The sequence below is a fragment of the Telmatherina bonti genome (genome assembly GCF_933228915.1).
Source record: "Telmatherina bonti genome assembly, chromosome: 3".
NCBI lineage: Eukaryota > Metazoa > Chordata > Actinopteri > Atheriniformes > Telmatherinidae > Telmatherina > Telmatherina bonti.
Window position 1 is genome coordinate 43,293,515 of NC_136621.1, and position 16,733 is coordinate 43,310,247.

At 45.1% G+C, this 16,733-nt stretch overlaps 1 protein-coding gene across 1 annotated transcript in view; it reads left to right on the plus strand.

The window, feature by feature from the left end:
• Positions 1–407: 407 nt before the first annotated feature.
• Positions 408–16,733, plus strand: part of LOC306774291 (echinoderm microtubule-associated protein-like 6) — a gene marked incomplete at its 5' end in the record, with an annotated part of 123,291 nt that continues 106,965 nt past the window's right edge. Inside the window, 4 exons of the mRNA XM_079264291.1 lie at positions 408–564; positions 12,224–12,376; positions 12,445–12,576; positions 12,658–12,746. Coding sequence (XP_079120417.1) covers positions 408–564; positions 12,224–12,376; positions 12,445–12,576; positions 12,658–12,746 — 531 coding nt within the window. The remainder of the gene's footprint in view (positions 565–12,223; positions 12,377–12,444; positions 12,577–12,657; positions 12,747–16,733) is intronic.

Below are 16,733 nucleotides of genomic sequence, written 5' to 3' on the forward strand. Positions count from 1 at the left end.
TATATATATATATATATATATATGTATATATGTATATATATGTATATATATGTATGTATATATGTATATATATATATATATGTATATTATGAAAATTTCTTGAATGTTTTAAAGAACATTTCCCATTTTAAAAAAAAAACAAAAAACCCCAAACGTTCCCGGATGTGGCCCCGCCCACTCTGTAACAGAACCCAGGTCCACTCTGCTTCCAGAACCAGAGCTGGGATGACACATGTTTTAGAACCAGTCCACCAGAACCTGTCCCAACAGGTGTCGGACCTGTCTGGTTCGAGAGGAGCTTTCCCATCAACACAGCTGTCGACGTCCCGGAGACGCTGAAATCTGAGGAACCATGTTCTACCTGATGATGACATCATCAGTCTTCAGCCAATCAGGTGATGTTAACGATGTGCTGTGTTCAGGGTCACATGGAAGGGGAGGTGTGGGGCCTGGCGGCGCACCCTTTACTTCCTGTCTGCGCCACCGTCAGCGACGACCGGACTCTGAGGATTTGGGAGCTGTCAGCCAATCACAGGATGGTCGCCGTCCGCAAACTTAAGAAAGGTGAGGTCAGAACGGGGGAGGTCAGAACGGGGAGATCAGAACGGGGGAGGTCAGAACGGGGAGATCAGAACGGGGGAGATCAGAACGGGGAGATCAGAACGGGGGAGGTCAGAACGGGGAGATCAGAACGGGGGAGGTCAGAACGGGGAGATCAGAACGGGGGAGATCAGAACCGTGGAGATCAGAACGGTGGAGGTCAGACATGGGGAGGTCAGACATGGGGAGGTCAGAATGGGGGAGGTCAGAACGGGCGAGTGTGGTATTTGTGTGTGTCACCTCTGTTACCTCAATTACCTGTTTTACCTGCATTACCTGTGTTAAGTACTTTATCTGCGTTACCTCCGTTACCTGCGATACCTACGTTAGCTACGTTAGCAACGTTAGCTACGTTACCTGTGTAACCTGCGTTACCTGCATTACCTGCGTTACCTGTGTTACCTGCGTTACCTGCGTTACCTGTGTTAACTGCGTTACCTGCATTACCTGTGTTAAGTACTTTATCTGCGTTACTTCCATTACCTGTGATACCTACGTTAACTACGTTAGCAACGTTACCTGTGTTAACTACTTTATCTGCGTTACATACGTTACCTAGGGGAGATCAGAACGGGGGAGATCAGAGTGGGTGAGATCAGAACGGGTGAGTGTGGTATTTGTGTGTGTCAGCTCTGTTACCTCAATTACCTGTGTTACCTACGTTACCTGCGTTACCTACGTTAGCTACGTTACCTGTGTAACCTGCATTACCTGTGTGACCTGTTTTACCTGCATTACCTGTGTTAAGTACTTTATCTGCGTTACCTCCGTTACCTGCGATACCTACGTTAGCAACGTTAGCTACGTTACCTGTGTAACCTGCGTTACCTGCGTTACCTGTGTTACCTGCGTTACCTGTGTTAACTGCGTTACCTGCGTTACCTGTGTTAAGTACTTTATTTGCGTTACTTCCGTTACCTGCGATACCTACGTTAACTACGTTAATGTTACCTGTGTTAACTACTTTATCTGCGTTACATACGTTACCTGCGATACCTACGTTAGCTACGTTAGCAACGTTAGCTATGTTACCTGTGTAACCTGCGTTACCTGCATTACCTGTGTTACCTGTTTTACCTGCATTACCTGTGTTAAGTACTTTATCTGCGTTACCTCCGTTACCTGCGATACCTACGTTAGCTACGTTAGCAACGTTAGCTACGTTACCTGTGTAACCTGCGTTACCTGTGTTAAGTTCTTTATCTGCGTTACTTCCGTTACCTGCGATACCTACGTTAACTACGTTAGCAACGTTACGTGTGTTAACTACTTTATCTGCGTTACATACGTTACCTAGGGGAGATCAGAACGGGGGAGGTAAGAACGGGGGAGGTCAGAAGCGTGGAGATTAGAATTGGGGAGGTCAGAACGGGGGAGATTAGAATTGGGGAGGTCAGAACGGGGGAGGTCAGAATGGCGGAGATCAGAACGGGGGAGGTCAGAACGGGGGAGGTCAGAACCGTGGAGGTCAGAATTGGGGAGGTCAGAACGGTGGAGGTCAGAACGGGGGCGATCAGATCGGGGAAGGTCAGAACGGGGGAGATCAGAGTAGGTGAGATCAGAACGGGTGAGTGTGGTATTTGTGTGTGTCAGCTCTGTTACCTCAATTACCTGTGTTACCTACGTTACCTATGTTACCTGCGTTACCTACGTTAGCTACGTTGCCTGTGTAACCTGCATTACCTGTGTGACCTGTTTTACCTGCATTACCTTTAAGTACTTTATCTGCGTTACCTCCGTTACCTGCGATACCTACGTTAGCTACGTTAGCAATGTTAGCTACGTTACCTGTTTTAACTGCGTTACCTGCGTTACCTGTGTTAAGTACTTTATCTGCGTTATTTCCGTTACCTGCGATACCTACGTTAGCTACGTTAGCAACGTTAGCTACGTTACGTGTGTAACTTGCGTTACCTGTGTTAAGTACTTTATCTGCGTTATTTCCGTTACCTGCGATACCTACGTTAGCTACGTTAGCAACGTTAGCTATGTTACCTGTGTAACCTGCGTTACCTGTGTAACCTGCGTTACCTGCGTTACCTGTGTTACCTCCGTTACCTGTGTTAACTGCGTTACCTGCGTTACCTGTGTTAAGTACTTTATTTGCGTTACTTCCGTTACCTGCGATACCTACGTTAGCTACGTTAGCAACGTTAGCTACATTACGTGTGTAACTTGCGTTACCTATGTAACCTGCGTTACCTGAGTTACCTGTGTAACCTGCATTACCTGCGTTACCTGTGTTACCTGCGTTACCTGTGTTACCTGTGTTAAGTACTTTATATGCGTTACTTCCGTTACCTGCGATACCTACGTTAACTACGTTAGCAACGTTACGTGTGTTAACTACTTTATCTGCGTTACATACGTTACCTAGGGGAGATCAGAACGGGGGAGATCAGAACCGTGGAGATCAGAATGGGGGAGGTCAGACATAGGGAGATCAGAACGGCGGAGGTCAGAACCGTGGAGATTAGAATTGGGGAGGTCAGAACAGGGGAGGTCAGAACGGGGGAGATCAGAACAGTGGAGATCAGAACGGCGGAGGTCAGAACCGTGGAGATCAGAATTGGGGAGGTCAGAACGGTGGAGGTCGGAACCGTGGAGATCAGAATTGGGGAGGTCAGAACAGTGGAGATCAGAACGGCGGAGGTCAGAACCGTGGAGATCAGAATTGGGGAGGTCAGAACAGTGGAGATCAGAACGGCGGAGGTCAGAACGGCGGAGGTCAGAACCGTGGAGATCAGAATTGGGGAGGTCAGAACGGTGGAGGTCAGAACGGTGGAGGTCGGAACGGGGGAGATCAGAATGGGGGAGGTCAGAACGGTGTAGGTCAGACATGGGGAGGTCAGAACGGTGGAGATCAGAACGGGGAGATCAGAACGGTGGAGGTCAGAACGGTGGAGATCAGAACGGGGAGATCAGAACGGTGGAGGTCAGAACGGGGGTGATCAGATCGGGGGAGGTCAGAATGGGGGAGATCAGAGTGGGTGAGATCAGAACGGGTGAGTGTGGTATTTGTGTGTGTCAGCTCTGTTACCTCAATTACCTGTGTGACCTGTTTTACCTGCATTACCTTTGTTAAGTACTTTATCTGCGTTACCTCCGTTACCTGCGATACCTACGTTAGCTACGTTAGCAACGTTAGCTACGTTACCTGTGTTAACTGCGTTACCTGCGTTACCTGTGTTAAGTACTTTATCTGCATTACTTCCGTTACCTGCGATACCTACGTTAGCAACGTTAGCTACGTTATGTGTGTAACTTGCGTTACCTGTGTAACCTGCGTTACCTGCGTTACCTGCATTACCTGTGTTACCTGCGTTACCTGTGTTACCTGTGTTAAGTACTTTATATGCGTTACTTCCGTTACCTGCGATACCTACGTTAACTACGTTAGCAACGTTACCTTTGTTAACTACTTTATCTGCGTTACATACGTTACCTAGGGGAGATCAGAACGGGGGAGATCAGAACCGTGGAGATCAGAATGGGGGAGGTCAGAACGGGGGAGGTCAGACATGGGGAGGTCAGAACGGGGGAGGTCAGAACCGTGGAGATTAGAATTGGGGAGGTCAGAACGGGGGAGATCAGAACGGTGGAGATCAGAACGGCGGAGGTCAGAACGGGGGAGGTCAGAACGGGGGAGATCAGAACGGCGGAGGTCAGAACGGGGGAAGTCAGAACGGGGGAGGTCAGAACGGTGGCGATCAGAACGGGGGAGATCAGAACGGGGGAGGTCAGAACGGTGTAGGTCAGACATGGGGAGGTCAGAACGGGGGAGGTCAGAACCGTGTAGGTCAGAATTGTGGAGGTCAGAACGGTGGAGGTCAGAACGGTGGAGGTCGGAACGGGGGAGGTCGGAACGGGGGAGATCAGAACGGGGGAGGTCAGAACGGGGAGATCAGAACGGTGGAGGTCAGAACGGGGGTGATCAGATCGGGGGAGGTCAGAACGGGGGAGATCAGAGTGGGTGAGATCAGAACGGGTGAGTGTGGTATTTGTGTGTGTCAGCTCTGTTACCTCAATTACCTGTGTTACCTACGTTACCTGTGTTACCTACGTTACCTGCATTACCTGTGTGACCTGTTTTACCTGCATTACCTTTAAGTACTTTATCTGCGTTACCTCCGTTACCTGCGATACCTACGTTAGCTACGTTAGCAACGTTAGCAATGTTAGCTACGTTACCTGTGTAACTTGCGTTACCTGTGTAACCTGCGTTACCTGAGTTACCTGTGTAACCTGCGTTACCTGAGTTACCTGTGTAACCTGCATTACCTGTGTAACCTGCGTTACCTGTGTTACCTGCGTTACCTGTGTTACCTGTGTTAAGTACTTTATCTGCGTTACATACGTTACCTGCGATACCTACGTTAGCTACATTAGCAACATTAGCTATGTTACCTGTGTAACCTGCGTTACCTGTGTAACCTGCGTTACCTGCGTTACCTGTGTTAACTGCGTTACCTGCGTTACCTGTGTTAAGTACTTTATTTGCGTTACTTCCGTTACCTGCGATACCTACGTTAGCTACGTTAGCAACGTTAGCTACATTACTTGTGTAACCTGCGTTACCTGTGTAACCTGCGTTACCTGAGTTACCTGTGTAACCTGCGTTACCTGAGTTACCTGTGTAACCTGTGTAACCTGCATTACCTGCGTTACCTGCGTTACCTGTGTTACCTGCGTTACCTGTGTTTCGTGTGTTAAGTACTTTATATGCGTTACATACGTTACCTGCGATACCTACGTTAACTACGTTAGCAACGTTACCTGTGTTAACTACTTTATCTGCGTTACATACGTTACCTGCGATACCTACGTTAGCTACATTAGCAACGTTAGCTACGTTACTTGTGTAACCTGCGTTACCTGCGTTACCTGTGTGACCTGTTTTACCTGCATTACCTGTGTTAAGTACTTTATCTGAGTTACCTCCGTTACCTGCGATACCTACGTTAGCTACGTTAGCAACGTTAGCTACATTACTTGTGTAACCTGCGTTACCTGTGTAACCTGCGTTACCTGAGTTACCTGCGTTACCTGCGTTACCTGTGTGACCTGTTTTACCTGCATTACCTGTGTTAAGTACTTTATCTGCGTTACTTCTGTTACCTGCGATACCTACGTTAACTACGTTAGCAACGTTACGTGTGTTAACTACTTTATCTGCGTTACATACGTTACCTACGTTACCTGCGTTACCTACGTTAGCTACATTACCTGTGTAACCTGCGTTACCTGTGTTACCTGCGTTACCTGTGTTACCTACATTAACTGTGTTACCTCCGTTACCTGCGTTACCTCCGTTACCTGTTACCTACGTTAGCTACGTTACCTGCGTTACCTACGTTAGCTACGTTACCTGTGTAACCTGCATTACCTGTGTGACCTGTGTTACCTATGTTACCTGCATTACCTGTGTGACCTGTGTTACCTGTGTTACCTATGTTACCTGCATTACCTGTGTTAATTACTTTATCTCGTTACTTCTGTTACCTGTGTTACCTGCGTTACCTACGTTATCTGTGTCAACTACTTTATCTACGTTACCTTCTTTTGTCTGTTACCTGTGTTACCTGCATTACCTGCGTTACCTGTGTTACCTGCGCTACCTACGTTACCTGCTTTACATGTGTTACCTACGTTACCTGTTAACTACTTTATCTGCATTACATATGTTACCTGTGTTACCTACGTTAGCTACGTTATCTGTGTAACCTGTGTTACCTCTGTTACCTACGTTACCTGTGTTAACTACTTCATCTGCGTTACCTACATTACCTGTGTTAACTACTTTATCTACATTACCTGCTTTTGCCTGTGTTACCTGTGTTACCTGTGTTCCCTGCGTTACCTACGCTACCTACGTTACCTACGCTACCTACGTTACCTACGCTACCTACGTTACCTACTTTACCTGCGTTACCTGTGTGACCTCCGTTAACTGCGTTACCTACGTTACCTGCGTTACCTGCGCTACCTACGTTACCTACTTTACCTGTGTTACCTATGTTACCTGTGTTAACTACTTTATCTGCATTACATACGTTACCTACGTTACCTCCGTTAACTGCGTTACCTACGTTACCTGCGTTACCTTCGTTACCTACGTTACCTGTTACCTACGTTACCTGCGTTACCTACGTTAGCTACGTTACCTGTGTAACCTGCATTACCTGTGTGACCTGTGTTACCTGTGTTACCTATGTTACCTGCGTTACCTGTGTTAATTACTTTATCTCGTTACTTCTGTTAACTGTGTTACCTGCGTTACCTACGTTACCTGTGTTAACTACTTTATCTACGTTACCTTCTTTTGTCTGTGTTACCTGTGTTACCTGCATTACCTGCGTTACCTGTGTTACCTACGTTACCTGTGTTAACTACTTTATCTGCATTACATACACTACTCACAAAATGTTAGGGATATTTGGCTTTCAGGTGAAATTTATGGAAAATGCAATATGTTCATGCTACAGTGATATAATATCATAAAAGTAAGACATTTAAGTAGAAAGATGCACTACTGATTTCCTCATCTCAAAAAATTCATTCAACACAAAAGGTAACAACAATGGTAGTTACACCACAACAAAAAATGTGAACGTCTCAATATCTGGTCATGTGCCCTTGAGCATCAATTACAGCTTGACAACGACGTCTCATGCTGTTCACAAGGCAACTTATTGCCTGCTGAGGCATGGCATCCCACTCTTCTTGAAGGGCAGCCCTCAGGTCATTGAGGTTCTGGGGTGCAGGGTCTCGAGCCTCTACACGACGGCTCAGCTGATCCCACAGGTTTTCAATGGGATTCAGGTCTGGAGAGAGTGCAGGCCGTTCCATTTGAGGTACACCAGTCTCCAACAGCCGTTCCCTGATGATGCGGCCTCGATGAGCAGGAGCATTGTCGTCCATGAAGATGAAATTAGGCCTGTGCTGTTCATGTAGGGGCACAATCACTGGATTAATGATGTTATTCAGGTAGTATGGGCTTGTCACTGTACCATTCACAAAGTGTAGGGCAGTTCTGTACCAAGTGGACACCCCTGCCCACACTGTAACACCGCCACCACCAAAAGCTGGCCTGGTGACAACAGTGGCTGATGCATAGCGCTCTCCCTGACGTCTCCAACATCGTTGCCGGCCATCATTTCTGCTCAGTGTGAATCGACTTTCATCAGAGAACAGCACTGAGGCCCACTGGTTCCTCGTCCAGCGTAAATGCTCCCTGGCCCATGCAAGACGATGATGCCTGTGCCTGGTGGTGTGGTCAGGTACCCGTGCAGGTCGTCTAGCACGCAGACCACGCTGATGGAAACGGTTTGGAATGGTCTGACGTGACACTTGGGTGCCTCTCACCTCTCTTAAACGTGCCTGGAGTTGAGTGGCATTCATCATCCGGTTTCTCAGGGCAGTGTTCACAATGTAGCGGTCATCAGCACGGGATGTGGCCAAAGGACGTCCACTTCTAGGCCTTTCTGTGACTCTTCCAGTCTCTCCATATCTCTGTTGCAGCCTGCTGATGACACTCTGTGACACTCCAAGCTCAGTGGCCACTTCTGTCTGAGAACGTCCTGTTTGAAGCATCGCAATGGCAAGGGACTGTTGTTCCATTGTTAGGTGTCGTCTTGGTCTCATGATGTCAAAATGTGAACAGCATGATGAGGACAACTGTTTAAACACCAGCTCTAATTGAACCAGGACATTTATTGGTCAATTCAAGGATCACACACCTGCCGTGATTTTTGCTGTTAAGCTCCTTGTTAGAGAACAGCAACTTGTGCAAAATTTATTGAAACATTTAACAGTTGGACATGTGCATTTAAAAGCTTAGAGAAGATCACATTAAGTTCACCTGTACAGGTTTGAATGCATTTTAGGCTTGTTGTGAAATTTCACCCAAAAGCTGAATATCCCTAACTTTTTGTGAGTAGTGTATGTATGCATGCATGTATGTATGTATGTGTGTGTGTGTGTGTGTGTATGTATGTATGTATGTATGTGTGTGTGTATGTATGTATGTATGTATGTATGTGTGTGTGTGTATGTATGTATGTATGTGTATGTATGTATGCATGTATGTATGTATGTATGTATGTATGTATGTATGTGTAAGTATGATTGTATGTATGTGTATGTATGTATGTGTATGTGTATGTATGATTGTATGTATGTATGTGGTGCTGACGTTGCGGTAACGTATTGTGTCATTTCCTGTTTCCCTAGCATCACTGTGGATTGCTACGAGCCGTTGGCTCCTTTAACTTCTTTCTAACTTCTATCTACTGTTAACCAACCACTCACTTTAGCGCACAATATCTTCCCAAACCACTGTTCTATATATTGCATTTATTTTTGGGATCTTTGGCTTTCTGTTTACTGACTTAAACAGCTCAAGCACTCGGTTTTAGCATGGCTGCTAGCTCTCTTCCCACACCCCGGTCCCCTGCCTTTTCTTGCTCGGTGTGTCTGATGTTTAGCTACTCCTCCGCCTCCTTTAGTGATAACGGTAGGTGTATTAAGTGTAGCAGCTTGGCAGCCTTGGAGGCGAGGCTCTGTGAGTTAGAAGCCCAGCTCCGCACTCAGTTAGGGAAGCAGTTAGTCAGCAAGCCCCCATTAGCCAGTGCGGAGCTACCAGCCAGGGCAGCTAGCCCACCTAGCGGTCCCTCAGCAGTTCCCGCGCAGCCGGGAGCCGAGGCGGGCTGGACGACGGTCAGGCGGAAGCGTAGCCCCAAACCAAAACCCACTGGCCACCACCGACCTGTTCACGTTTCTAACAGATTTTCCCCGCTCGGCGACACACCCGCTGAGGCAGAAACCCTGATTATAGGTAGTTCCATAGTCAGAAACGTGGCACTAGAGACACCGGGGACCATAGTCAGATGCATTCCTGGGGCCAGAGCGGGCCACGTCGAATCGTATCTGAAACTGCTGGCTAAGGCTAAACGTAAATACCGTAAGATTGTAATTCACGTCGGCGGTAACGACACCCGGTTACGCCAATCGGAGGTCACTAAAATGAATGTTGCTTCGGTGTGTAACTTTGCCAAGAGCATGTCGGACTCCGTAGTTTTCTCTGGTCCCTTGCCAAATTTAATCAGCGATGACATGTTTAGCCGCATGTCATCCTTCAACCGCTGGTTGTCTAGGTGGTGTCCCGATAACAACGTGGGTTTTATAGATAATTGGAGCGCTTTTTGGGGAAAGCCTGGTCTTATTAGGAGAGATGGCATCCATCCCACGTTGGATGGAGCCGCTCTCTTATCTAGCAATATGGACTCTTATTAGTCAGCTAAATTGACAACTCAGGGTTGGGACCAGGAGGCAGAATTGTAGTCCTACACACTTTTCTGCAGCTTCCCACCTGCCGCCGCCCACCCAAAACCCCATTCCGACCTTATACAACTTCCCAGCAGTAAGAATTAAACAACACAAAAACACTTCTGGGGTTAATCATGAAAACCTCATAAAAATAAAAACAATGGATCTAATAAAATCTGAAAATAAGACAATAAAGTGTGGCCTACTGAATATCAGATCCCTCCCAAATAAGTCTTTATTAGTGAATGACTTGATAGGTGATCACCACATTGATTTATTCTGTCTTACGGAAACCTGGTTACAGCAAGAGGATTATGTTAGTATTAATGAAGCTACGCCAGCTAACTATTTAAACTTTCACATTCCTAGAACTACAGGCAGAGGAGGAGGTGTTGCAGCTATTTTTCAGTCGGAATTATTAATTAGTCCTAAGCACAAAACTAACTATAAAACCTTTGAATTCCTGACATTAAATTTATCTCATCCAAAATGGAATTGAGAGAAACCGCTCCTTTTAGCATTAGTGTATCGCCCACCTGGACCTTACTCCGAGTTTCTGACCGAATTCTCTGATCTCTTGTCTGAGTTAGTGCTGACTACTGATAAAGTCATTGTACTAGGTGATTTTAATATTCATGTTGACCATGAAAATGATTGTTTAAACATTTCCTTTAGCTCTATTCTAAACTCAACTGGGTTTTCACAAAATGTCAATGTAGCCACTCACTCTCATGGTCACACTCTTGATCTTGTTCTAACATGTGGTATTGAGACTGATAAGCTCAAAGTATTTCCTCAAAACCCTGTCTTGTCCGATCACTTCTTGTTAACCTTTGAATTCACTTTATTTGATTACTCACTGACCAAACATAAATTCTACTATAGTAGATGTTTATCAGACAATAATATTACAAAATTTAAACAATCAATTGAATCAATTTTTCCCCTCTAGCATGTGTTAGCATGACTGAGAGTCCCCCTTTAAGCCTTACTCCTGCTCAGATTGATCAACATGCTGATACTATAACAGCTTCAATGTGTACAACCTTGGATAATGTTGCTCCCCTAAAGAAGAAGAAATTAGGTAAGATTATGAAGGCTCTCTGGTTTAATTCCCAGCTTCGAGCTCTAAAACAGGCATCAAGGCGTTTGGAAAACAGATGGCGATCATCAGGACTAGAGGAGTCTCGCTTAACCTGGAAAGAAAGTTTAATCGTATACAAAAAAGCCTTACGTACGGCAAGAACAGCTTATTATTCATCATTGATAGAGGAAAACAAAAACAACCCTCGGTTTCTTTTCAGCACTGTAGCCAGGCTTACTAGGAGCCGGAGCGCTGTGGAGCCATGTATTCCTTTCTCACTTAGCTGTGATGATTTCATGTATTTTTTCAGGAATAAAATTGATACTATTAGAGATCAAATTCACAATATTCTTCCTTCAACTTATAATGTTGAGCCTGTTGTGGTCTCCGAAGCATCCTTAGAACCAGGATCTGACTTGTGTCTAAATAGTTTCTGTCCTGTTCAACCCTCTGAATTAACTAAAATAATAGCTTCATCTAAACCATCCACCTGTATCTTAGACCCTCTCCCAACGAGCCTCTTTAAGGACATTTTCCCTTTAATTAATACATCACTACTAACTGTCACTACACAACTGTTTAAACACCAGCTCTAATTGAACCAGGACATTTATTGGTCAATTCAAGGATCACACACCTGCTGTGATTTTTGCCGTTAAGCTCCTTGTTAGAGAACAGCAACTTGTGCAAAATTTATTGAAACATTTAACAGTTGGACATGTGCATTTAAAAGCTTAGAGAAGATCACATTAAGTTAACCTGTACAGGTTTGAATGCATTTTAGGCTTGTTGTGAAATTTCACCCAAAAGCTGAATATCCCTAACTTTTTGTGAGTAGTGTATGTTACCTGTGTTACCTACGTTAGCTACGTTAGCTACGTTACCTGTGTAACCTGCGTTACCTGTGTTACCTGCGTTACCTGCATTACCTGTGTTAACTACTTCATCTGCGTTACATACGTTACCTGCGTTACCTGCGTTACCGTTACCTGTGTTAACTACTTTATCTGCGTTACCTACGTTACCTGCTATACCTGTGGTACCTGTGTTACCTCCGTTACCTGCGCTACCTCCGTTACCTACGTTACCTGCTTTACCTGTGTTACCTACGTTACCTGTGTTAACTACTTTGTCTGTGTTACCTACGTTACCTGCTATACCTGTGTTACCTACGTTACCTACGTTACCTGTGTTACCTGCGTTACCTGTCAGGTGGGCGGTGCTGCGCCTTCTCTCCAGACGGGAAGGCTCTGGCCGTCGGTCTGAACGACGGAAGCTTCCTGGTGGTGAACGCCGACACACTGGAGGACATGGTGACCTTCCACCACCGCAGGGAGCTCATCTCAGACATCTGCTTCTCTCAAGGTACCTGAACGCACCACTCAGGTGTGGTGGTGCTGCTTGTCAGCTGCTGAGTCAGGTGTGTGTTGCAGATGCGGGGAAGTTCCTAGCGGTGGCTTCCCACGACTCCTTTGTGGACATCTACAACGTCCTGACCAGTAAGAGGGTGGGAATCTGTAAAGGAGCCGGAAGCTGCATCACTCACATCGACTGGGACTCCAGAGGTGAGTCCACCTGAGATTAGTTCCCACCTGAACCCTCGTCGCAGTAAGACGTGTCAGCCAGGCTCTGGTGTTTCTCCACAGGTAAACTGCTGCAGGTGAACACCGGCGCTAAAGAGCAGCTCTTTTTCGAGGCTCCGCGAGGACGCAAGCAGAACGTCAGCATGGCCGAGGTCAGATCGCGCTTCGGTTCTGGTTGCTTAAGCCCGAACACGTGTCTGTCACGGCTGTGTCCGCCGTTTGTTGCCTCCGACAGGAGATGACGTTTTCGCTGACGTTGAAAAGACTAAAGTCACAAGTCGTTCAAATAACTGCAGACTGAAAACATGATAATAAACTAGAAAAACTGGTAAATGATAAATTAGTGAAATAAGACGTTGCTTTTAATTTAGTTGTGTTGAGAAGAATAATTATAAACAAACAAGTGAGAGCACCTTACTGACGAGCAGTAGAGCAGAAAACCTGCCAACAGGTCTGATTGAGAGTTTGATCACCTCAAAGTGATGTGAAAATAGATTAGTGTAGATAACCTATAAATATTAGTGTCACACAAACTGTATGAAGTTGTCATGTTTGTTTTAAAACATTTGAAAAATTCCAAAACATTATGATTTTTATTATGTTTTTATGAATTTTTATACTTCTGTCCATTTAAGTTGTTTTTTTCTGCTTTAATGGGGCTTCATATATCTGTTTGTTCGCGACTTTACGATATAGCTTCTGGAAGGATCTTCATGGTGAGTCTCTGTGAATGGGTCCTGCCTTAACTCTGTTCCAGATCAGCATCTGAATGCTGAAGGATTCTTCCTCATTGTGAGACAACCATTTTCATTATATCTGCATAAAAGTCCACAATAAATGGTAAAAAAAAAATCCAGGAGAAGCTCCCAACAGATTTTCCAAGATATTACAAGATAAGAACTACCATCCAGAACAGGAACAATATTCTGGATACTACCATCCAGAACAGGAACTGCGTTCTGGATTCTGCCATCCAGAACAGGAACAACGTTCTGGATTCTACCATCCAGAACAGGAACAATATTCTGGATACTACCATCCAGAACAGGAACTGCGTTCTGGATTCTACCATCCAGAACAGGAACAATATTCTGGATACTACCATCCAGAACAAGAACTGCCTTCTGGATTCTACCATCCAGAACAGGAACAACATGGTGGATACTACCATCCAGAACAGGAACAACATGGTGGATACTACCATCCGGAACTGGAACAATATTCTGGATACTACCATCCGGAACAGGAACATCATCCTGGATACTACCATTCGGAACTGGAACAATATTCTGGATACTACCATCCAGAACAGGAACAATATTCTGGATACTACCATCCAGAACAGGAACAGCGTTATGGATACTACCATCCAGAACTGGAACAATATTCTGGATACTACCATCCAGAACAGGAACAGCGTTATGGATTCGACCATCCAGAACAGGAACAACGTTCTGGATTCTACCATCCAGAACAGGAACAGCGTTATGGATTCGACCATCGAGAACAGGAACAACGTTCTGGATTCTACCATCCAGAAAAGGAATAACATGTTGGATTCTACCATCCAGAACAGGAGCAACATTCTGGATACTACCATCCAGAACAGGCAAAACATCCTGGATACTACCATCCAGAACAGGAACAATATTCTGGATACTACCATCCAGAACAGGAACAGCGTTCTGGATTCTACCATCCAGAAAAGGAACAACATGCTGGATACTACCATCCAGAAAAGGAACAACATTCCGGATACTACCATCCTGAACAGGAAAAATATTCTGGATACTACCATCCAGAACAGGAACAGCGTTCTGGATTCTACCATCCAGAACAGGAACAACAACCTGGATACTAACATCCAGAAAAGGGATCAACGTTCTGGATGTGTACCATCCAGAAATGGAAAAACATGGTGGCTACTACCATCCAGAACAGGAATAATGTTCTGGATACTACCATCCAGAACAGGAACAATGTTCTGGATACTACCATCCAGAACAGGAACAACATTCTGGATTCTACCTTCCAGAACAGGAACAACATTCTGGATTCTACCATCCAGAAAAGGAACAACGTTCTGGATACTACCATCCAGAACAGGAACAACATCCTGGATACTACCATCCAGAACAGAAACATCATCCTGGATACTACCATCCAGAACAGGAACAACATCCCAGATACCACCATCCAGAAAAGGAAAAATATTCTGGATGCTACCAGCCAGAACAGGAACAACATCCTGGATACTACCATCCAGAACAGGAACAATTTTCTGGACACTACCATCCAGAACAGGAACAACGTTCTGGATTCTACCATCAAGAACAGGAACAACGTTCTGGATTCTACGATCCAGAAAAGGAACAACATTCTGGATTCTACCTTCCAGAACAGGAACAACATCCTGGATACTACCATCCAGAACTGGAACAATATTCTGGATACTACCATCCAGAACAGGAACAGCATTATGGATTCGACCATCCAGAACAGGAACAACGTTCTGGATTCTACCATCCAGAATGCAATAACATGTTGGATTCTACAATCCAGAACAGGAACAACATGCTGGATACTACCATCCAGAACAGGAACAATATTCTGGATACTACCATCCAGAACAGGAACAATATTCTGGATACTACCATCCAGAACAGGAACAACATTCTGGATTCTACCATCCAGAACAGGAAAAACGTTTAGGATTCTTCCGTCCAGGAAAAGAATAGCGTTCTGGATTCTACCATTCAGAAAGGGAATAACATGGTCGATTCTACCATCCTTAAAAGGAACAACATGCTGGATACTACCATCCAGAACAGGAACAATATTCCGGATACTACCATCCTGAACAGGAAAAATATTCTGGATACTACCATCCAGAACAGGAACAGCGTTCTGGATTCTACCATCCAGAACAGGAACAACATCCTGGATACTACCATCCAGAAAAGGGATCAACGTTCTGGATTTGTACCATCCAGAAATGGAAAAACATGGTGGATACTACCATCCAGAACAGGAACAATGTTCTGATACTACCATCCAGAACATGAACAATGTTCTGGATACTACCATCCAGAACAGGAACAACATTCTGGATTCTACCTTCCAGAACAGGAACAACATTCTGGATTCTACCATCCAGAAAAGGAACAACGTTCTGGATACTACCATCCAGAACAGGAACAACATCCTGGATACTACCATCCAGAACAGGAACAACGTTCTGGATACTACCATCCGGAACAAGAACATCTTCCTGGATACTACCATCCAGAACAGGAACAACATCCCGGATACCACCATCCAGAACAGGAAAAATATTCTGGATACTACCATCCAGAACAGGAACAATATTCTGGATACTACCATCCAGAACAGGAACAACGTTCTGGATTCTACCATCCAGAACAGGAAAAATATTCTGGATACTACCATCCAGAACAGGAACAATATTCTGGATACTACCATCCAGAACAGGAACAACGTTCTGGATTCTACCATCCAGAACAGGAACAGCGTTCTGGATTCTACCATCCAGAACAGGAACAACATCCTGGATACTACCATCCAGAAAAGGGATCAACGTTCTGGATTTGTACCATCCAGAAATGGAAAAATATGGTGGATACTACCATCCAGAACAGGAACAATGTTCTGATACTACCATCCAGAACATGAACAATGTTCTGGATACTACCATCCAGAACAGGAACAACATTCTGGATTCTACCATCCAGAAAAGGAACAACGTTCTGGATGCTACCATCCAGAACAGGAACAACATCCCGGATACCACCATCCAGAACAGGAAAAATATTCTGGATACTACCATCCAGAACAGGAACAATATTCTGGATACTACCATCCAGAACAGGAACAACGTTCTGGATTCTACCATCCAGAACAGGAACAGCGTTATGGATTCGACCATCCAGAACAGGAACAACTTTCTGGATACGACCATCCAGAACAGGAACAACGTTCTGGATTCTACCATCCAGAAAAGGAATAACATGTTGGATTCTACAATCCACAACAGGCAAAACATCCTGGATACTACCATCCAGAACAGGAACAATATTCTGGATACTACCATCCAGAACAGGAACAACGTTCTGGATTCT